This window comes from Pezoporus wallicus, unplaced genomic scaffold (assembly GCF_028554395.1).
Source record: "Pezoporus wallicus isolate ANWC-B61680 ecotype Strahan unplaced genomic scaffold, APGP_CSIRO_Pwel_v1 contig_6428, whole genome shotgun sequence".
Taxonomy (NCBI): Eukaryota; Metazoa; Chordata; class Aves; order Psittaciformes; family Psittacidae; genus Pezoporus; species Pezoporus wallicus.
The window spans coordinates 2,391,738-2,410,008 of NW_026639269.1; the positions used below are offsets into that span (position 1 = coordinate 2,391,738).

At 37.0% G+C, this 18,271-nt stretch overlaps 1 protein-coding gene across 9 annotated transcripts in view; it reads right to left on the reverse strand.

Moving 5' to 3' along the window:
* Window positions 1-2,073: 2,073 nt before the first annotated feature.
* HMGCLL1 (3-hydroxymethyl-3-methylglutaryl-CoA lyase like 1) overlaps window positions 2,074-18,271 on the reverse strand; it is an 81,692-nt gene continuing 65,494 nt past the window's right edge. For 7 of the 9 annotated variants that reach the window (XM_057414049.1, XM_057414047.1, XM_057414052.1 and 4 more), the window contains 2 exons: window positions 11,536-11,661; window positions 6,884-7,382 (listed from right to left, as the gene is read on the reverse strand). In XM_057414049.1, the coding sequence (XP_057270032.1) occupies window positions 7,269-7,382; window positions 11,536-11,661 (240 nt within the window). In that variant the 3' untranslated portion in view covers window positions 6,884-7,268. Of the gene's footprint in view, window positions 2,420-6,883; window positions 7,383-11,535; window positions 11,662-18,271 lie in introns of those variants that run through there. The other 2 variants (XR_008972746.1, XM_057414050.1) reach the window with 2 other exon arrangements.

Sequence of the window (18,271 nt, forward strand, 5' to 3'; positions counted from 1 at the left end):
ATATTTTACAGTTATTACATCAGGCATTTCCTCTTTTTAGGATCGGCATAAGCCCAAAAATTCTGTCCAGATTTGCAGTCAAATGATATCTCATTACTAAATCAGCCTTTGGACAAAAATACAACAGAAAAGTACAAATTCGGTTAGTTTGCAAACCAAAACAATCTCCTTTATCAGTCCAGCAATTTGCAACTTTTAGTTTACCTCCTACCATGTAGGTATTTTGAAAGTAGTGTATTGATATTCTTGATCGTAAAACTGTGAAGATTAAAAAATTCAAACCAAACAAAATGTTGAGAATACAGTGTTCCCTTTATATAGGAAATGCACATATGAAGCAAACCTTGTGTTGGTTTTTCAGTCTGACTTTAAAACAAAAAAAAAAGATTCAATGCTGAACCCTCTTTGTCGAAGAATTTGAAGAGATCCATTCATATTCAGATTTAACTAAACCTAAATCAAAAACATCTCTTCTAGCTTTCTGTCATATAAACTTTTTTTTACAATTATAGTTAGATACTAGAAAGTTTACTCATATATGTGCTTAGACAGACACACACAAGTGAGTTTCTTTGAAAGACAGCAAGATATTTATGGCCATTATGTTGCTTCTGTAATTTTACAGGCTCTCTTCATTAGAAGAGAGCCTTTCATTAGAGCTCACTTCATTGCTTCATGGAAAAGTACATTTCCTCTATTATACCTGTAAAATGTATTGTTTTGATTTATATTTCCTAGTGACACTGTAGTCTGTCAGCTGTATCTGGGTGTTAATTATAAAATAAAGGAATTTCTGCTGGAATGGCCTGCGTTCAAGTGATCATGATTAGACTCTGTCAACAGTTTTGTGCTGGAAGAAGTAGTATCTTTGTAAGAGCATCATCATTAAAATCTCTTCTCCTGATGTGAGATATCTGCACCTAATTCCCAGCTGATAAAAATTAGGTCTCATTGGTGACTTGGGATTCCCAGGACAGAGGTCATTTTGAGTCAGGACATGGCATTCACTCCCCTTCCATTGTAGACAGGACAATGCAAAGTGAAGAAATGACGACCGATTGGACTAGAGGGAAAAAGCATAAATTTTAGTCTTACAGAAATGGGTTCAAGATTTCCCTTTCAAGATTGTTTATGTAGTTTATCTAAAGATTTTTCCAATTAAATTTGTAAAAAGTTTTTGAGACAAGTGCACAGAACTAGCTGTTCCATATGCAGTACTGAAACTACAAGGTCTCCACTTTTCCTGTCTTGCCACAGTGAGTCTTGAATTCTTCAAAAGGAAGATTTTTCTCAGCCAACGTGTTTGTGAGGTGAAGGAATGGGCTGCCTGGGCAGACGAGTATGGACTCAGCCTGTTCAGGCTATTGTGGGAATGGCACCCTGGTACTCAGCTGGATGTCAGATAAAGCTAATAATATAGGAGATAGATGCAAGCAGCACCAACTCTGTCCTGAAGATGGTGCCTTAAAAGAACGAACGCCATTCAGTTCTTTAAAAAACATTACTGTGGGTGTCTTTCCACCAGGGAAAACACTAACTTGAATTCAAGCTGGTGAAGATAACTAGCTGCAGTTCATGCTGAGGTACTTAATGGTAGCATGGGATAGGGAATTTTAGAGTTGACTTCTCCAAGAACATTCCCTGATCAACACAGTGATGTTTCAGACCACATGCTGAAATCATTCAGTCTCCCATGAAGTGTACAGGGGGTCTTAGACATCACTTAAAGGGCACAGATTTCTACTCTGCAGTGGAACATCTTAAGTTAGATAATGCCACACTGATTTTTTTAATCCTACCTCCAGTCCTGGCTCTAGCTTTTAATGTTTAGTTAATGGAGGGAAGAAATATTTCCCCAGTAACTTAGAAGAGATTTGTCAGCTATAAAAGCACAGAGGAACAACTGATGGAAAGGTAATCTGAAGAAAATGCACTTCAAATGGATTACACGGTAACAAAGTCAACACAGGCATACGTGTCAGAGTGACAGCTTATATTTGCTAATGCTGTGTGTGTGAGCTGGTTAGTCAGAGCTGATGAATCTGGTGTAATACATAAGCATATCAGTTTCAGTAAACACTGAGATATATTTTATTTCAGCTTTAACACCACATATTGCAAAATCACAAATGCATTTAACCAAGAGAGTACATGATAATTCCTTAACAAACACATAATCTCTCTTACATCGGTTTCAAAGGACTAAGTTGACTTTGGCTGTAGTCCTTCTGCCTGCAGTGTTATTGCAGAAATGAAGACTAACACTGCATTAGAGCAGGACCATAGAGAAAAAAAAAAAATCTTCAGAAATATAACATAAGAAAAGCATTGATCAGTAACTCAAGAACTGGAAGGTGTCTTTCATTCACTTCTCCAGATTGATTCTTCTGTTCAGTCCATTCTCCAGACATTTCACAATCTATAAAGAGAACTTGAGGCAGTCTGAGAAACCATATTAAAAAAAAAACAAAACAAAACAGTGGCAGAGAACACTCATTTTTAGGTATCACAATAACTAAACAATATTTTTACTCCTTAAGAATAACTCAGTGGACAAACAGTATTTCATTTCAACAGCACTGATCCAAAACATAGGAATTTTACCTCACAGACTTGCAGTCTTCATTTCATGAATCCTTATTACAATAATAAAAGTTTTATGAACTCAAATGATGCTATTAAGAAAGGAAAGTTAGCCAAAGCCTCTCTGAATTTACTTTCAAGACCAGAATATTTACTTTTATTTCCCTAAACCCTGTTTATACACAAAAATAAAATATTAAAGTGCTGGTTCAGAGCCAAGATGCCTAAATATGTAAAAGTTTAAACTACAAAGCAAGCTGCTGCTGGAATACATTAGCACTATCCATGTATGGGTTCCATGTCATGGCTGTCTTGTGAAAGGCACGGAAGAACACTTATGCCCATTACTAACGGAACCGATTAACTTCTCCTCCAAAAAAATCACACCAGCCACATCTTCAGAACAATATAATGTCTTGACCTGCCAAGGAAACCAGCATTTTACTTTCTAGTTATGGCCAAACTATATGGGGAAAAGCAAAACTACTGTGAAAGTATGAGAGAAATATCCAGCAACATGACATTGGCCACAGGTTCAGAGCAGGGCACAGACCAAAGACCACTGGGGACTGACAGTTTACATACTCCATGACCCTGGCACAAGTAAGATGATCTCGATGTTGTTCTGCGAGATCTCTTCAGTGACTGGTACAGTGAGCTACAAAGTAGTAAATATCTTGGTACACCTAATTTTTCTCTAATAAGAGTTGGCAGGGCAGTCAGTAACTACTTCTCTCATTCATGTTCTGAGTTTATACTACTCCCTTTTCAATATTTACAGAAGACCATCAGCAAAACAGAGACAGTATGTCCCCACTTCCCAAAAGTGTGATCATGATATTCAGCGCTCTGTTGCTTTTTCTTCATACCTTTCAACAAATATATACTCATATAATTATCATAATGACATAGTAATAAGAACATCTGCTCATGGAAGCCAAACACCTGGATGCAAGCCTTCTACAGCCAGAGGGTTAATTCAGTGTGATGAAAAAGCAATGTACTCAGTGAGAGACACTGATAGGGGCTTAAAGAGCAGGCACCACCAATGATGGGTCACTGAATATAAGCATAAAGAGTTAGAAAGAAACACTGGAGAGCAGTAGCACAATCCCATGACTTGGCATGTTTTTGAAGGGATGTAATCTCAACTTCTTTATTATGTGCTGAATTCAATGCTACCCACATGAGTGATACTCATGGCATCTACTGGATTAGCTCTTGTTCTTAAAGGCAATATATGGTTATTTTTTAAAGCCAAAGATAAGGCATTAAAATGCTCCACACAGTCAAAACGATGCCAGTCCAGGAAAGCAGAGTGGCAGCACTTTATGTGTCTAACGAGTTTTAGAAGCAGGAACTTGACATGGTTTAGGATTCTCAGTCACATGACAAGTAAAGAAGGATTTTTATGGGGATTGCTCACCTGGACCCATAGACCTAAATTCTTCCCAGGTGGCACTTTTGGCACATAAACATGAGTTGTTTTTTTTATTTTTTTATCTGGCTCCATGTTTCTTTCTCCCTTGTAAGGATCCTGACAAACAATCTATTTGTCTGTGACCTCCACCCTGGATTACTATAAATCACTATGTGGTTGAAGCTGAACGTGTGGGTAAAGAACAGGCTCCAGATGTGACTGCTCATCTTTTCCAATGCTCACATCATTACAGAGTAACAGACCTGCACTGAAGGCTCTCCACAAGCTCCTAAGTAGTTTCTAAACCAGACCCAATAAAGAACCAAGGCATTTTAGGTTGTCCATCCCTGTGATTTAATAGGTACCCTGTTTCAGTGCATAGGGAGAGTTAAGTGCCTTAGAATTGCAAATTGGACAGCCCAGATGCATCTGCACTATACACAGAGGCATATCTGAAAACTCCCCCACAGCGTAAGGGTCTTCTAGCGCCAAAGTTAGCAATACTTCATGGTAATTAGGAGCATAGATGTCTAAAACTCCTAAAGAACTGAGCAACGCTAGCTCTTTTATTCTATAGTCTATGTTCTGCATAGGTATTTTCTTCAACACAAAAATCATGGTAGCAGGGAAACTACTCACTTTTATCGAAGATGTTGTAGTTAGTATACTTACCAAAAAACTGGATAGTATCGGTTCAGTTCCTAACTTTGCCTATAGCTGAAGCCTTCACCACCATTTGCAAGGAACAACTCTTACTTGTTGCAGAGACACTTTATTCATGTGATCTCTCTGGTCTCAAAAATCTTTAATTCCATCCTGCCCCATGGCACAACTTCATCCAGATTTACTGTAAGTTACTAATAACTATATTTTTCAGTTCTGCATATAGCTGGGTGGTTGATTAGAGTGCCAGAAAATGTGCATCTGAATCTTTCCAGGGTGAGTAGCAAGCTAATCACAGATCAATTGTTTAGTCTGACATCCAGGCTAATATTTAAGAGGTGGTTTGCATCACAACTACTTTGTTGTTTTTCTTTTTCCAAGGGGTGACTTCACTTTCATTTTTTGAGAGGCTCAGTCTTGCTAATGTCAGTTAAACATGGTCACAGGATCTTGGGTAGATAAAAATTCATCAGGCCCTACAACAGAACTGCATGCTTCAGCCCAAAATGAGCTAATTCTGTGCCGGCACAGAAGCAAACTAATAAGGAAATTCTATTATTAAACAGGAAAGTATTACAGTGTGATTAGTCACCTTCAGGAGTAAATGCAACCTGAATTAGGGTATTTATAATGTTAATTCTGGCACCTCATTTAGGCCTTACTACTAATTATTAGACCAAGAACAGCCAACGTACTGCTGCAGATTTCTCACATCTTCATTTGATATAACCCATTACAGAATTTATAAATCTGTGAATGGTTCAAGACCTAGTTTTATTAAAGTTTGTGGTTTGATCTATGAGCCATAGTGGCTGCTAAATAACAAAGCCCCAGCTGAATCATGGGAAAATGAGGACAGAGCATTTTCTGTGGTGATCCAACCATGTGCATCCAGAACAGTTCAAGCAAGTAATGGTGTTCATATCTTTAAGAATACTTAAAAGTTTTCTTACTAGATACCGAAGGAAAGTGTGCCATTTTGTATTTTGTATTAGTAGGCAAGATATTTCCTGCCTCACCTGAACAATTTCTTTGCTTATTCTTTGACTCTTACCATGCGAAGAGTGATACAATGCAGTTTATCTTAGTTTTCACTATGCTTTCGGCATAAACAGGATAGAGGTTTTATATCAAGTTTATAGCTTTGAGTTACGTGGCATGTAAAGTTTGACTTCCTCAAGCTGTGCCAATTCTGAACTACAGTACTGCCTAAAAGACCTCAGAAAAAGTTCACTTCAGTATTTCAAAGGCAAACCCAGAGTCAGCTGTAACTTGGCAGAGTTGGGTTCCAGACAAAAATGATTCAGTCTTTTCCTTTTTTATGTTATCTTTCACTCTCTTTCATCTTGCCTCTTCCCAGCTTTTCATATTTTGGAGGAAAATGAAAATATGAAAAAGATCATAGATTTTAGGTTTTTATGTTAATAGGCTATGTTCAGAAAAAAATACAGATCAACGTTAGATACACCAAGAATTACAGAAGGATCCTACACAGCCAGCCAATAACTGCATCGATGTTTCAGGCTGAAAAAAATGACAACATTTACATGGCACTTTTGAACAGGTTACAGATAGGATAAGGCTCTTTGAATGCGTCCATTACTGATCTAAAACCGACAATGCAGTTCACTGGCATCTTGCTGAACTAAGACATCTAAAAGAACAGTATCATTATCAGTAAAGCACTGAGAAAAATTGCAAGTAGTTCCCTTATGTAAACTAGTCCATCAGAATATTATTATCCTCAAAACCTCATTACTTTCAAGTGAGAATGTCAATTTAAAGACTACAGAATAAAAACCCCAAATTTTTTGATGAGACCTTAGACAAAAATTCAGCCCCTTCTACACTACCATTACCCTGAATGAGAGTTGAAAACCTTGCCAATTTTTTTTTGCATATACATTTTAATACAGTTAACAAAAAAAAGCCAACAAATACAACAAATTTAACATATGTAACAAATAAGGAAATTTGCATTAGATTTGTAGGATCTGGCAGATTGCCATTCACCACAAAGTCTTGCAACAAGATAAAGTCATCCATAACTTAACAGATGTTTAACAAAACAAAAATTAAAAAAGTACTATTGCTAAATATTCTTATGGTGAATTCATATTTGGCTCCATGTTCATAACACAACTGACTTGACAAATGAAAAGTAAAGATTCAGATAAATAAAACACATAATAGAATGGCCACACACAGCGTGGGATCTCATAAACTACTGCAAATATTTGTACTGTTCTAAAAGTCATCTTGATTAATAATTAACTATGTAGTCACTGCTTCTATCCAGTTTTCCTGAAAAGAACTAAAATTCAATTTAAAACATAATTAAATATCCTGGTGTATATACATTTTTCTCATCTGTAGAAGTTCCAAGCACAAGGTTCTGTACTACAGTCATTTATTTCTTACTTACAAATCAGATAATTCTTGACAAGACAGTAGAGAGCAATAACTCTTCCCATAAGAAAAACTTATACATGGGTTCTATTTTGGTTCTTTGCTGAAATTATTTTCTTATATTTGTTTCTTGATATAAATGTCCTTGGTCAAGATAGATGAAGAATGCAATTAAGTGGCAAAAAACATTAATTTAATTGACAGTTCCAGTACTGAAGGAAGCTTGCGCAACCTTTGAATTTGTTTTCTTGTTCAAAGCTGTACAGATGAAGTTTCCAGCTTCCATCACTGTATAAAGATTTACTCCCTAAAAAAGAAGTGAAAAATGTTAAGAATAATAAATTCACATGTTGAAAATGCTTAAACCCCAAGGATTCTTTTTTGCTAGGGTCTAATTTTTGCAAACAAAGTGCCTGATTCATGTCACAGGTCAGTAATGAAAACAGTAGAGTTACAGTGACTTACACAAGAATCACAGCTTCAGTTGTTTGGAAGGGCCTACCATTTTGAGAGTTATTTATCTTAACATCAGCGGACCAGATACTCAAGTAATAACTTTCAAACTCAAAAGAATTTTGAATAAAGAACTGGAAAAACAACTAGAAGAAGATGGAAGAAAAATATCGTATCTGCTTAAGTGCTGTACTTATTTGTCACCCAACACTAGGAAACTTCACGCATACAAGTATCCCACTTGCAGCTCAGGAAAACAGGGGAGACACACTTGTATTGGCAACTGAGTTCAGTAAGAAACACGATCCTGCATTCTCTTGAATAAGTATCATCTCCTTTAAGAAGCTCCTTTCAATGCAAAATTACAATTTACATTGGTAGTACAGATGAGCAAAAAAATTGCAATTGCTTGATCTGCCCATGCTAAAAAAAAGTCTTTTGAGCAACCAACTGTTTTTTAACTAACATAAGATACATCTCAGTAGCACCTGGTTGCTAAAATGGAATCAGATCACTGATTAAAGAGGGAAAAAGTACTTTATGATTAGTCCCCTGGATTACTCATGTATAGTAAAGGTTTTAGAATTAGATCACATGAGTGATATAAGTACTTGCTATGAAGATTGGAATTTACAAGCCAGTAAAGTTCCCTATAGAAAGGATGTGAAAGGGGACTTTGAACTACCAATACACTGAGCAGTCACATAAAATTGGGAGATGTATGTCACCCAGAATTAAAAAGTATAAGATGTACTGCTCCAGAAATAGACTTTCATAACACTTACGGATTTATGCAGTAAAGGTCAGACCAAGACCTGATTTAGATGCTTAATCCTTTAATTCAATCTAGTTCTTATTTCGATATTCTGTATCGGTTTATATATCAGTCAAATTTGCATTTTTCATTCCTAGAATTTACTAAAAATGTTAATAAGAATAGTAATTACTTCATGGAAATGTAATCAAAACCATTTTTATTAAAAAAAAAAAGCGTCAAAGTTTCTAATTGGCTCTAGTATTTAGCACCATCTAAAACATGTTGTTCAAAGACATCTTTTTATAACTGTCTCATTTTAATACAGTTACAACAAGGTTGATTTCAGCTTATTCTTATTATCCCTTATAGGTCGTTACTTCAGTTTAGTTTGTACAGTGCTATTACATAAAACATAATCTAAAAAATTCTTTGAGCATCTCTTTTTTACTAAAACAAATGAGAAACATACCACCCTAGACATACTTGGTAGTTGGACTATGGGAGACAGCAAAATAAAACTCCCAAACTATACAAAATTTACATTTTCAGCACTGTAACACTGCATAATGTAATATGCATTAATCAGAAATGTATGTTCACAGTACTCATTCATTAAATGGAATAGAAGCATCTCTGCCTTTTAAATTGTCTTTCTCATGTAAATACTGTGAACCAAAAAGGATTACCATGAGGGCATAAAACCTAGCATTCACAAGTATGACTCACAGACATGGATGGGAAAGGAGTAGTGACAGCTGTTTGCAAGTCTGTTGAGTCAAAATAATGTACCTTCAGACAGATACTCAGAAATGTACTTGGTAACCACTCCATATACCCAGAATTATTCCTTGGCACCAAGGAACGAAGCCATGAAGCATAAGAACAAGTGCCTCCAATAGCATCCACGAACTTGGATAAGTACCTTAAGTCAGAAAAGCTTCTGCCAAAAGGCGAAGTCCTTTAACTCCCATTGACTTTTCAACCAGCTGCCATTCAGCATTCACAAATACCAAGTCTATTATCTCTCTGTACTTCAGTTTTGGTGTCAGTAATGTGAGGCTAACAGTACGTAGTTGTTTCTCAGAAAGCCCTATTGTTTGCCAAGCACTTTTAAGGCATCATAAACACAAATACTATTACTGTAATTACATAGGAACTATATAGAAAATGTATTTATAGAAAGTGCGTGTCTCCCTACAAAGTTTCATAAGCACTAATGATCTATGACACAATTATCTATCCATTACCATGGTAGAACCAATAAATCTCTTTGTAGATGCGCTCTGCTAGAAAATTATTTCACATTTAGCCTGACAGAGATTTATTTCATGTGTCACTTCTTGGTTACATGTTCTGAAGAACAGTATAGAACAAGCATCAATTACTATTTTGCTATATCTACTCAATCTGAACCCAGTAATGTATGGTTAAATACTGTCCATCCTTTGGTTGACACTTTCAGTGACTTCAGTCAACAAAATTAAAGCTTTACTGCACAGCTGAGAGGAAATGAGAAAGCACTCCTTGCAAATGTACAGCAGTAGTAATTATAATTTCATTTTGTACGATTACACAAAAAGGGACATACTAATAGGTATTTGTGATAACAATTTTATGATTTTACAGAATTGACCATGGTATCAAAAACAAGCAACAGTGCAAAGATCAAAGATCATATATTAAGCTAATAATTTTGAGGCTCTGTATCTCTCATCCAGTAAACCACTCTTTTCTTAATGGGCCAGAAAAGGGTCAGAAAGCAAAGCCTTGTGTTTTGCTATTGCATAATCTTAAATTAAAAAAATATTTAAAAAAAAAAAAAAAGAACAAAAGGGGAAGTAAGTATTTGATGGTGTTTTATTTATTTTTTGGCCAAGGAAAGACTACACAGAAAGTCTAAGGTGCGCAGCAATGTAAAGTGAAATACACAATTTGTCCTTCTTATTTCAAAGAACTGTATTGTTTCAAAAGATTAAGTTCCTTCTTCACAAAAAAAAAGCTATCCCAAAGCATGTATGAACAGTTTGAGAGTCCACTTGTACAATGGGCACTTGTGATTAAACCTTTTCTAAACATGTATCTGAGACCTACACAGAACTCCTTAAGAAGCACATGAAAGCAGATAAACATTTCAGCGAACTCTGTAAGGTTCTGAACAGGCTTTTGCAGTGCTCAGGGGATGTACAAATAGGAAAAAAGTTCCATGATCTTTTCACATCAAGGAATTCACCTGGCATCTATGCTGCACTGAACTGCAACATACACACAAGTTATAAGCACCCCAGGAACTCAGATATTTGTATTTCAGACATCAGGCTTTTCAGTTTCTCTCTGCAGTAAATACAAATCATACACGTTGCAGTTTTGGAGCTCTTTATATGTTCTCTTTGAATTTGACTCTATTAAGTCTATGTCTAAGTTACAGGTAAACTCACTGTATCACTCAGGTCAGTACAATCTCATTATGCCACATTTCTAGAACAGTGATGACCAACAGGAAGACCAAAGAGCACATTCTTTGGAGAAGACTGCATTATTTGGTTCCCAGAAATACATAATAACTAACATGCCAATCAAGCCAGAGATACTAAATGTATGCTTTTGAAGTGTAGGTGCTCACTGGTAAGGTTCATTAAAGTGCAGCTCAGTGCAGATAAGCTACTTCGCCCTCTCCTCCAAGAACAGAGTGGGAAATAAAAATGACTGTGATGCCTTCTAGCCAGTAACAGGTTCTGTACAATTCTGAAATAAATTGAGAAATAGCAATGCCCATGTGCTTGGGCTCCAAACACCACCGTTTTTCTTCATGTTGAAGCAAGAAAAACTGACAACAAATTAATAAACAGTATGTGAAAAAAGCTGAGGTTTGCTCAGTCTTTCCACTATAGAGCTGGTCAACCTTCTGGAGCAATGTCTACAGCAGTAATTTTTTTGTGGTTACTCAGGCAAAGTAATGACTCAAAGCAGTTGCTACTGAGCTTCTCATAGCTCCAGGTAGGAAGAGGGGGGTGTTATTCAAATATCTGTCAAATACGCAAACCAGTCCTACTCTAAATTGCTAGTGAAGCGAACATCACAACACTCATGTTCCGTGTCAAGCCATGTTAAAGAACTGAATTTGTAAAAATTACTATTTGCTCCCAGTAATTTATTTTACAGCAGAAGTAATTGTCAGGTATGTATTATATGTTTTTTAGAAAAATACTTTTGAATTCCTTAAAGTCTTAAGCAGAAAGTAAAAATATCTTACTGTGTTGATCCCCAGACCATTAAGCATGTATATCACATCCTCTGTGGCTACATTCCCAGTAGCACCTTTTGCATAGGGACAACCACCCAGTCCTGCAACAGATGAATCCACTACAGCAACTCCCATCTGGAAGATAATGACACAGAAATGCAACATCAGCACAGAACATTATTTATAATTATTCATAAATTGCAGGAGAGATATATATATTAGTTACAGTGAATAAAGTACACATTTCTCCACAAATGGGTGTGTTCCTTAGAGGAATTTCCATATAATGGTCCCAGTTCTGACATCTTTATAAGGTAAGACTCTTTAAACACAGGATGTGGAACACAGAACTAACGGTGAATTACATGTGATTTTGGCAGATAAGATGCTGGCTGTTTTAGAGCCAAACAGAGTTTTATGATTTTTCCTTATTTCTCTAGATGTTGTTTTTAAATAGCCTGCATCTATTTCTGAAAAAGGTTACATACAACCAAACACAATCAAGGCATTTATACAAACATATAATTCTAAGCATATGTATAAGCCTTTGCAAGTTGGAAGTCTTAATAGTAGCATCGGACTCACATGTCATCCAAAAGATTTTGGGACACCTACCCTGTAAAATGTGTTTTGTATTAATGGCTATTCTTCCATAAAGAACTTCCTGAGCATTTTCACTCTTCTAATTTTCTTTTCATTCTTCTTTATTAGAGATCATAAAGCCACCATATAAATAATTTTTTTGTTATTGTTTATGAGGAACACAGAATGATATTTTCATTCAAATTCAACACCACAGTGTAAGGAAGAATGAAACTTTGGCAGATATGTTAAACAGCTCATGGGTTCAATAAATGGGAAATAAAAGCTTAAAGAACTTTATCCTGGTGAATCTGACTTGTTGGTTACCATATTCACCAGTCTAGAAGAAAACACAACCTCCAAAATAGCAAATTTCACATCCTACAAGGCCTGGAGAAGCATCCAAAAGCCTAGCTTTAAAGATGCTTGCAATAACGGAATAGGTGGATATCATAGAAGTTCTCTACAGATATAGGTTCTAAGCTTTACTTCTAATATTTTTAAGGGAATACTTGCTGCACAGTGTTAACCTCTCTCACTTAAATTAAGACTAAAAAAATACACTCAGCGCCATGAATTCATAATCCTCTACTTTTATTTTTTTCCTAGTGCATCCAAATGCCTTCCCTCTCCTGATCCTCCCTCAGCATATTCTTTTATCAAGAACTGATAATAAAAAGAATTGTAAACCAGTTACCAATTCTGACCAGCAGATATTAAAATTCCCTATGGGATATAGCCTTCCCCAGGAGATTGGTCAGGTAGAGAAAAAACTGACCCTGTAATTTCTACTGATTTGCTTAGTGACCTCTTGCAATCTCTTCTTTCTGTAGTTAGATTCTAAAATAAAGCTGAAATTGAGAAGTATTTTTTTTTCTCTTATAACACACTAGGTATGTGATCCAGAACGCTGGGTCTCCCCTTGTTAGAGAATGCTCTTCAGACTTCTCCTTGAGGAAGATTAGATGCTTTTGGAGGCATTCAGGCTCTAGAGATTATCAGAAGCAGGGAATGGTATTAGGCAGAAAAGTCATCAGGTCTTCAAAGACACCAGCTTCTCTCCACCTTAAGCACACCACAGGATTTTCCTCCCCCTAGGGCTAATTAGGCAGACATACACCAGAAGTTCAGAAGTCAGGCAGACTGAATCATAGCTCAGATTCAGGACAGGAGTTTCTATGCAGGTAAGTTTTCAAAACTCCAGCTTTGGACTCGGAGAGATTCGAGGTTAAACCATGCCTGTTACTCAGATTTTCAAGTCAGTAAGACCAACTTAGAGGCCTGGCTGCATAGACAGCTTATTTCTGCTGTTCTCCTTCTGAAGAACCCATGCGTCCCTGCAGGCTAGTCTGGGAGCCTGGCTTCTTTGTCACAGCCATGCACACAACTAGCTGGCATGGTAGGCAAAAGATGATGGCCTGCATGTTGCAGTTGCTAAATCCCCTTTCTAAATATGCCCATAAGTGGTTTTTTTTTCCTAGTTCTAATGATTTGTTACATTTGCTTCAAGTTTTAACAGTGCTTTCCATAGCTTTATCATTGGTTTTACAGACTCTGAAGTTCCAACATTTCTGAAGGGCAATATTAAAGCGTAATACAAGGAAGTGTTGTCCAGGGTCCTAATCTTAGAGAGGAAACATCATTTTAGGCTAGGTAGCTGCTCAAAGACTGTAATAAAGACCTTGAAGGAGCCAAAGTGCACAACTGTGACAGGCAAGACAGTACTGTATAATACTGCTCACACAATGAGACTCTCTAAGAAGGGGTATCATACTTTAAAGTACACTAATCTGTGAATTATGGAGTGATTCACCAAGGTGTATGTTTCACATTTCAGTCACTTGTCACACACTTTGTTTGTGTAACCCAACGGTCAGAATATGTGTTACACAACACATCTGTGTCCAATACACAGAGAATATGCATTTATGATAGCTTTCAACTAGAAATTCTGTCTCCTTTTGCACTGGCTGCTAAGATGCATACATTTACTCTGGAAGTCGTTGCTTCAAGCTCCACAGTGACAGCTTTCAGGCTTACAAATGTCCCTGTAGAAACACACCTAAGGCCTCTTAGTGCAAAGACTTATGGTATGGTGAAGATTCAGGGAAGAGAAAAGGAACACTATCACGTAGAAGTGCTGGTATGAGGCAAGCGTGCATCCCACTACCATGTGTGCTCTTTCAGTCTGATTTTAAGATTTCCATCAGAAATTACTGTTTCCGAGATTAAAAGGTAAAAGAAAGTGTCTTTCACAGAGTTCTACCCCAGCTGTAAGGTAACGTCGTAAGTGCTAGAGCATTCTTCTTGGTGTTATTTTCAGTAACTTTTACATGGGAATGAAAGCTATAAGCATATAATGTACTGAGGTACATCATTGTTGCTAAACTTTCAAGGAAGATCAGCAGACTCAGAAACAACTTTAGGAGTGTATAAGCTGTCACTTTCTAACCCCAGTGAATGAAACACTTTTCCTTGTGCAAAAAAAATGGGAAGAATGTCAACTAAACTGTATTTGGTTAAAACAGCCAGAAAAGTTTGCCAGGTCAAAGCTGGGGAGAACCTCCTCCTGTGGGGTGTATATTGCTAACAGTAGCCTGCTCAAGTCCTTCACAGGGCTCTCACTGTGAGGAAAAAGAAAAGAAAACAAGAAAAAAATATACTGACAGCATTAAAAAGGTGTCTTCTTAAGGCATTGGATATATATACATATTAATTTCTTGCTATGCTTGTACAAACCTTTTTGATGCCACTGTAATTCTGCATTTGCACTACAAGTCTAATAACACTGGGGTACATGTTGCTTATTATTGCTTGTTGAAAGTGTTTGTGAATACATGGAGGGATATGGAGTACCACAGCAGCATGAAGGTAACATGAAACACATATCTTTGTCTAAGCACATCCTAGTATTCTCAGGCAGCCTCATCTGAGTTAATTAATTCAACCAACCTCCACTGGAAAATGGAGTGCCTAGTGTAGATGCAAGAGCATAAAAAACAATGCCTTCTGCTGGCAAAGCAGTGGGAGCAGTAACCTCCAGGTGAAAGGCAGTGATAATTGCTTTGTCTTTTAAACTACCAACTATAATGGCTAAACAGAAAAAAGAGAAAATCTAGTCACAGCTTTACACTGGTAACATCTTTTTTGTGTCAATGCTTTTCAACCTAGTACAGGACACTTAAACCATTACTTCCCAGAAGTACTGTATAAACACATTTATGTCTAAAATTGTATCTGCATCTGGATGGATTTGCCATTTTAACATTAACCAGTTGTAGACAAGGTCTTGACATGGTGTATAAATACAGCAGCTCTGTCTGACCTCCAAATCTGTCAGGTCTTCAGATCAGTGCTCTTAATATGCAATAAGCATGTGTCTCTGCCTTTAAGATGCTGTCCTTTAAAGTTCTATTCACAGCACTTCTGATGTGTTCTGCAACCTACTGTTATTTCAGCAGCAGCCTCAGCTGCATCTGTCTGCTCTCGCATGTTGTACAGGCAACATAATGTGTGTTCTGATTTATGTGCACAGTCACTGCAGTTCATCTCCAGCATGGTCCCATTCCCCATTAATATGAATTAAATAATCCATTCTCCAAGCTCCATTCTAACAGTGCTAAAAACAGATGTTGGAAAACATCCTTCAGCAGCACTACTAACTAATTAGGAGGTTAATATTACAGCCCAGCCTGTTCAAGCATAGAGTCTGAAATAGCACCTAATAAATAACTTCTCTGCAAGTCTGAGCAGCTATGAAGCTGTTTTGCTTTTGCAGCCATTAAAAGCATACGAACCTCTAAAAGAAAAGCTAAAAATTGACATAAAGTGTAAAACAAGGCCACTTCTTTCATCATATGCCCAGTATTTGTTAGCCTTTTACAGGAGATAAGGAGTTTCAAGCTTTTCAGCAATACTGTCAATCAGATCTCATATTCACTGTCAATATGTGATCTTTAAGAAGCCCACAGTCTCATTGTCACTTCCTGACAGGCACTAAATTGTGCTGAGATTCGTGAGAAATTTCACTGCAGCTATTTTGTGTGATATGTCCTAGATGAGGATTCCCTGGGCTGCTTACGTATGGACATGTGTGTGAGTGAACAATGGCTTGACTTACAAGACAGCTTAAGTGCTCCAATCTTTTTTGACACTTGCAGAGTATTGATAATCGCTAAATTCCTAACACCTTCCAAACTTTAGTTTTGGCTAGTTTTAGTTTACTCTCTAGAGAAGGCAGAAGACTTTTTGCTTCTGTCCCATGCTAACTTCCTCCCAATGAGAGAGCAAGGAATTAAATTCATCACCTTTGTCAAATAGCCAGTTTTAACAGGAAACCATTATAGCCAGTGAATAATAAACACTTCATGTTTCTCAGTTTGCTTTACTACCTCCCCATAACTTTTTTCTGGGACAATCAGTCTCCTTCCATACTGATCTTTAAACTTGGCTTTGTCTGACAGAAGTTTAACTTCTTAACTTTTTAAGAGGGACACGTCTTAAAAATTGCAGGGTCAGCATCAGTAAATCCATGGATGCATGAGGTATAAATCAGAAGCTATAAATCAGGTCTCTCATAAATTAGGACATTTTTAAACTACTTGATTTTGAAACCATAATATCAAGGATCTTAGGTATGCATTAAACAGGAAAAGATTTGTTGTCCCACGAAGTTTAAGGGCCACAGCATTGTGAAGTTTAGTATCATGGCACCTTAAAGATAGGTGCACGTAGATATGACAAAAAAACACTGTATTAGTTCAGCATTTGTTCAACGAAAGAAGGAAGGGAAGAAAAAGCCAAAGGAGGACCTACACATGCCAGGTTAAACATTGCCCACACAAAAGGCAGCACAAGACTAATACTATATAATTCTGCAGCCCTGTCAGTGCCTAGCTGGTGCTCTTGGCATGGTGTGGTACTGTCATTTTATTATGTTTCTCTGGTATCAGTCTGCTGCCCACCACTACTCAATGTGCCACCAGGAAAAAACGTCTTCTCCAGTAGAGATAAATATAACCATAGAAATATAAATAACTATGCCAGCCATGCTTCGTAAGGTGCCTGTGCCCACAGAGACCCTTCCATGAGTTACATTATCAAGCTGCCTAAAATCAAGGCTTGTACTCCCCCTTTGTTTCAATAAAACAAATGTAAGTAAATAAATATTATTTTAGTATTTGAGCAATAGAAAGCATAAATTTCTACATATAAGGCAATAAAATAGGACAACACCTCTCTGTGGAAAACTGCATTTAGTTCCTGCTTCTTTTTCTCTCTTCACTCTTGTGAACGATTAATGTGTCACAAAAGACTATTTTCAGAGTTAACGCCATCACTACTGGCCACAGGGTGTCACTGTTACATTAAAATCTCCAGTTTCCTAGTTCATTTACTTGGAAAATTAACACATTTAGTGAAAAAAAAAAAATAAATCCTTTTCTCCCGAAACATACTGAGATGCAAGCAATTTGTGGGCAGACATGCTGCATAAAATAGGTTAATACAGCATTCCTTTAACTTATTGCACACATCTTTTCATATTGCTACTGACACATTTATTATAAGCAAAGCTGGCAATGACATCTAAAGTTCCCTAACACGTTCCATCATAAGGCCCTACTTTCAGTTGTTTATTACTTTGTCAGCCTTTAACTGCTGGAGATTATATTTTCCGTGCCTTGTCTCTGCCTCAGGCTGGATTGTTTTGGAAAGTTTTAGTGAAAAATTGGGTTGGCCACTTCCGAGAACAAGTTTTGGGGAAGAAAAACATTTTGTTATGCTAATATTCAGTAATTCTAACATGATATTCTTGGACATATTCTTGTAGCTTTGCACTCTCAAATTTGGCACAGGACGAGTACAGATTTTAAGAGATCATGAGTCTGGACTCAGTTACAAGCTTAGGAAAGTTTCACCTCATTGTCAGGAACTGGTCAGTCTCATAGCTAAAATGCCTGAGGGCCAAGAGAGCCGTAGCCGACCATGCTCTTTCCCCCAAACTCAACACAGAACTGTGAAGCAATTTCTCTGAAACTTAGCTGGAAAATCTGTGTCTCTGTCTAACAGCATCATCTGCACAAAAAAAGCCTCTCATTGGTGGGGTTGAGAAGCTGAGATCGGTTGCAGATCCATTTCTTCAGAGAGCATTCATGGATGTTTG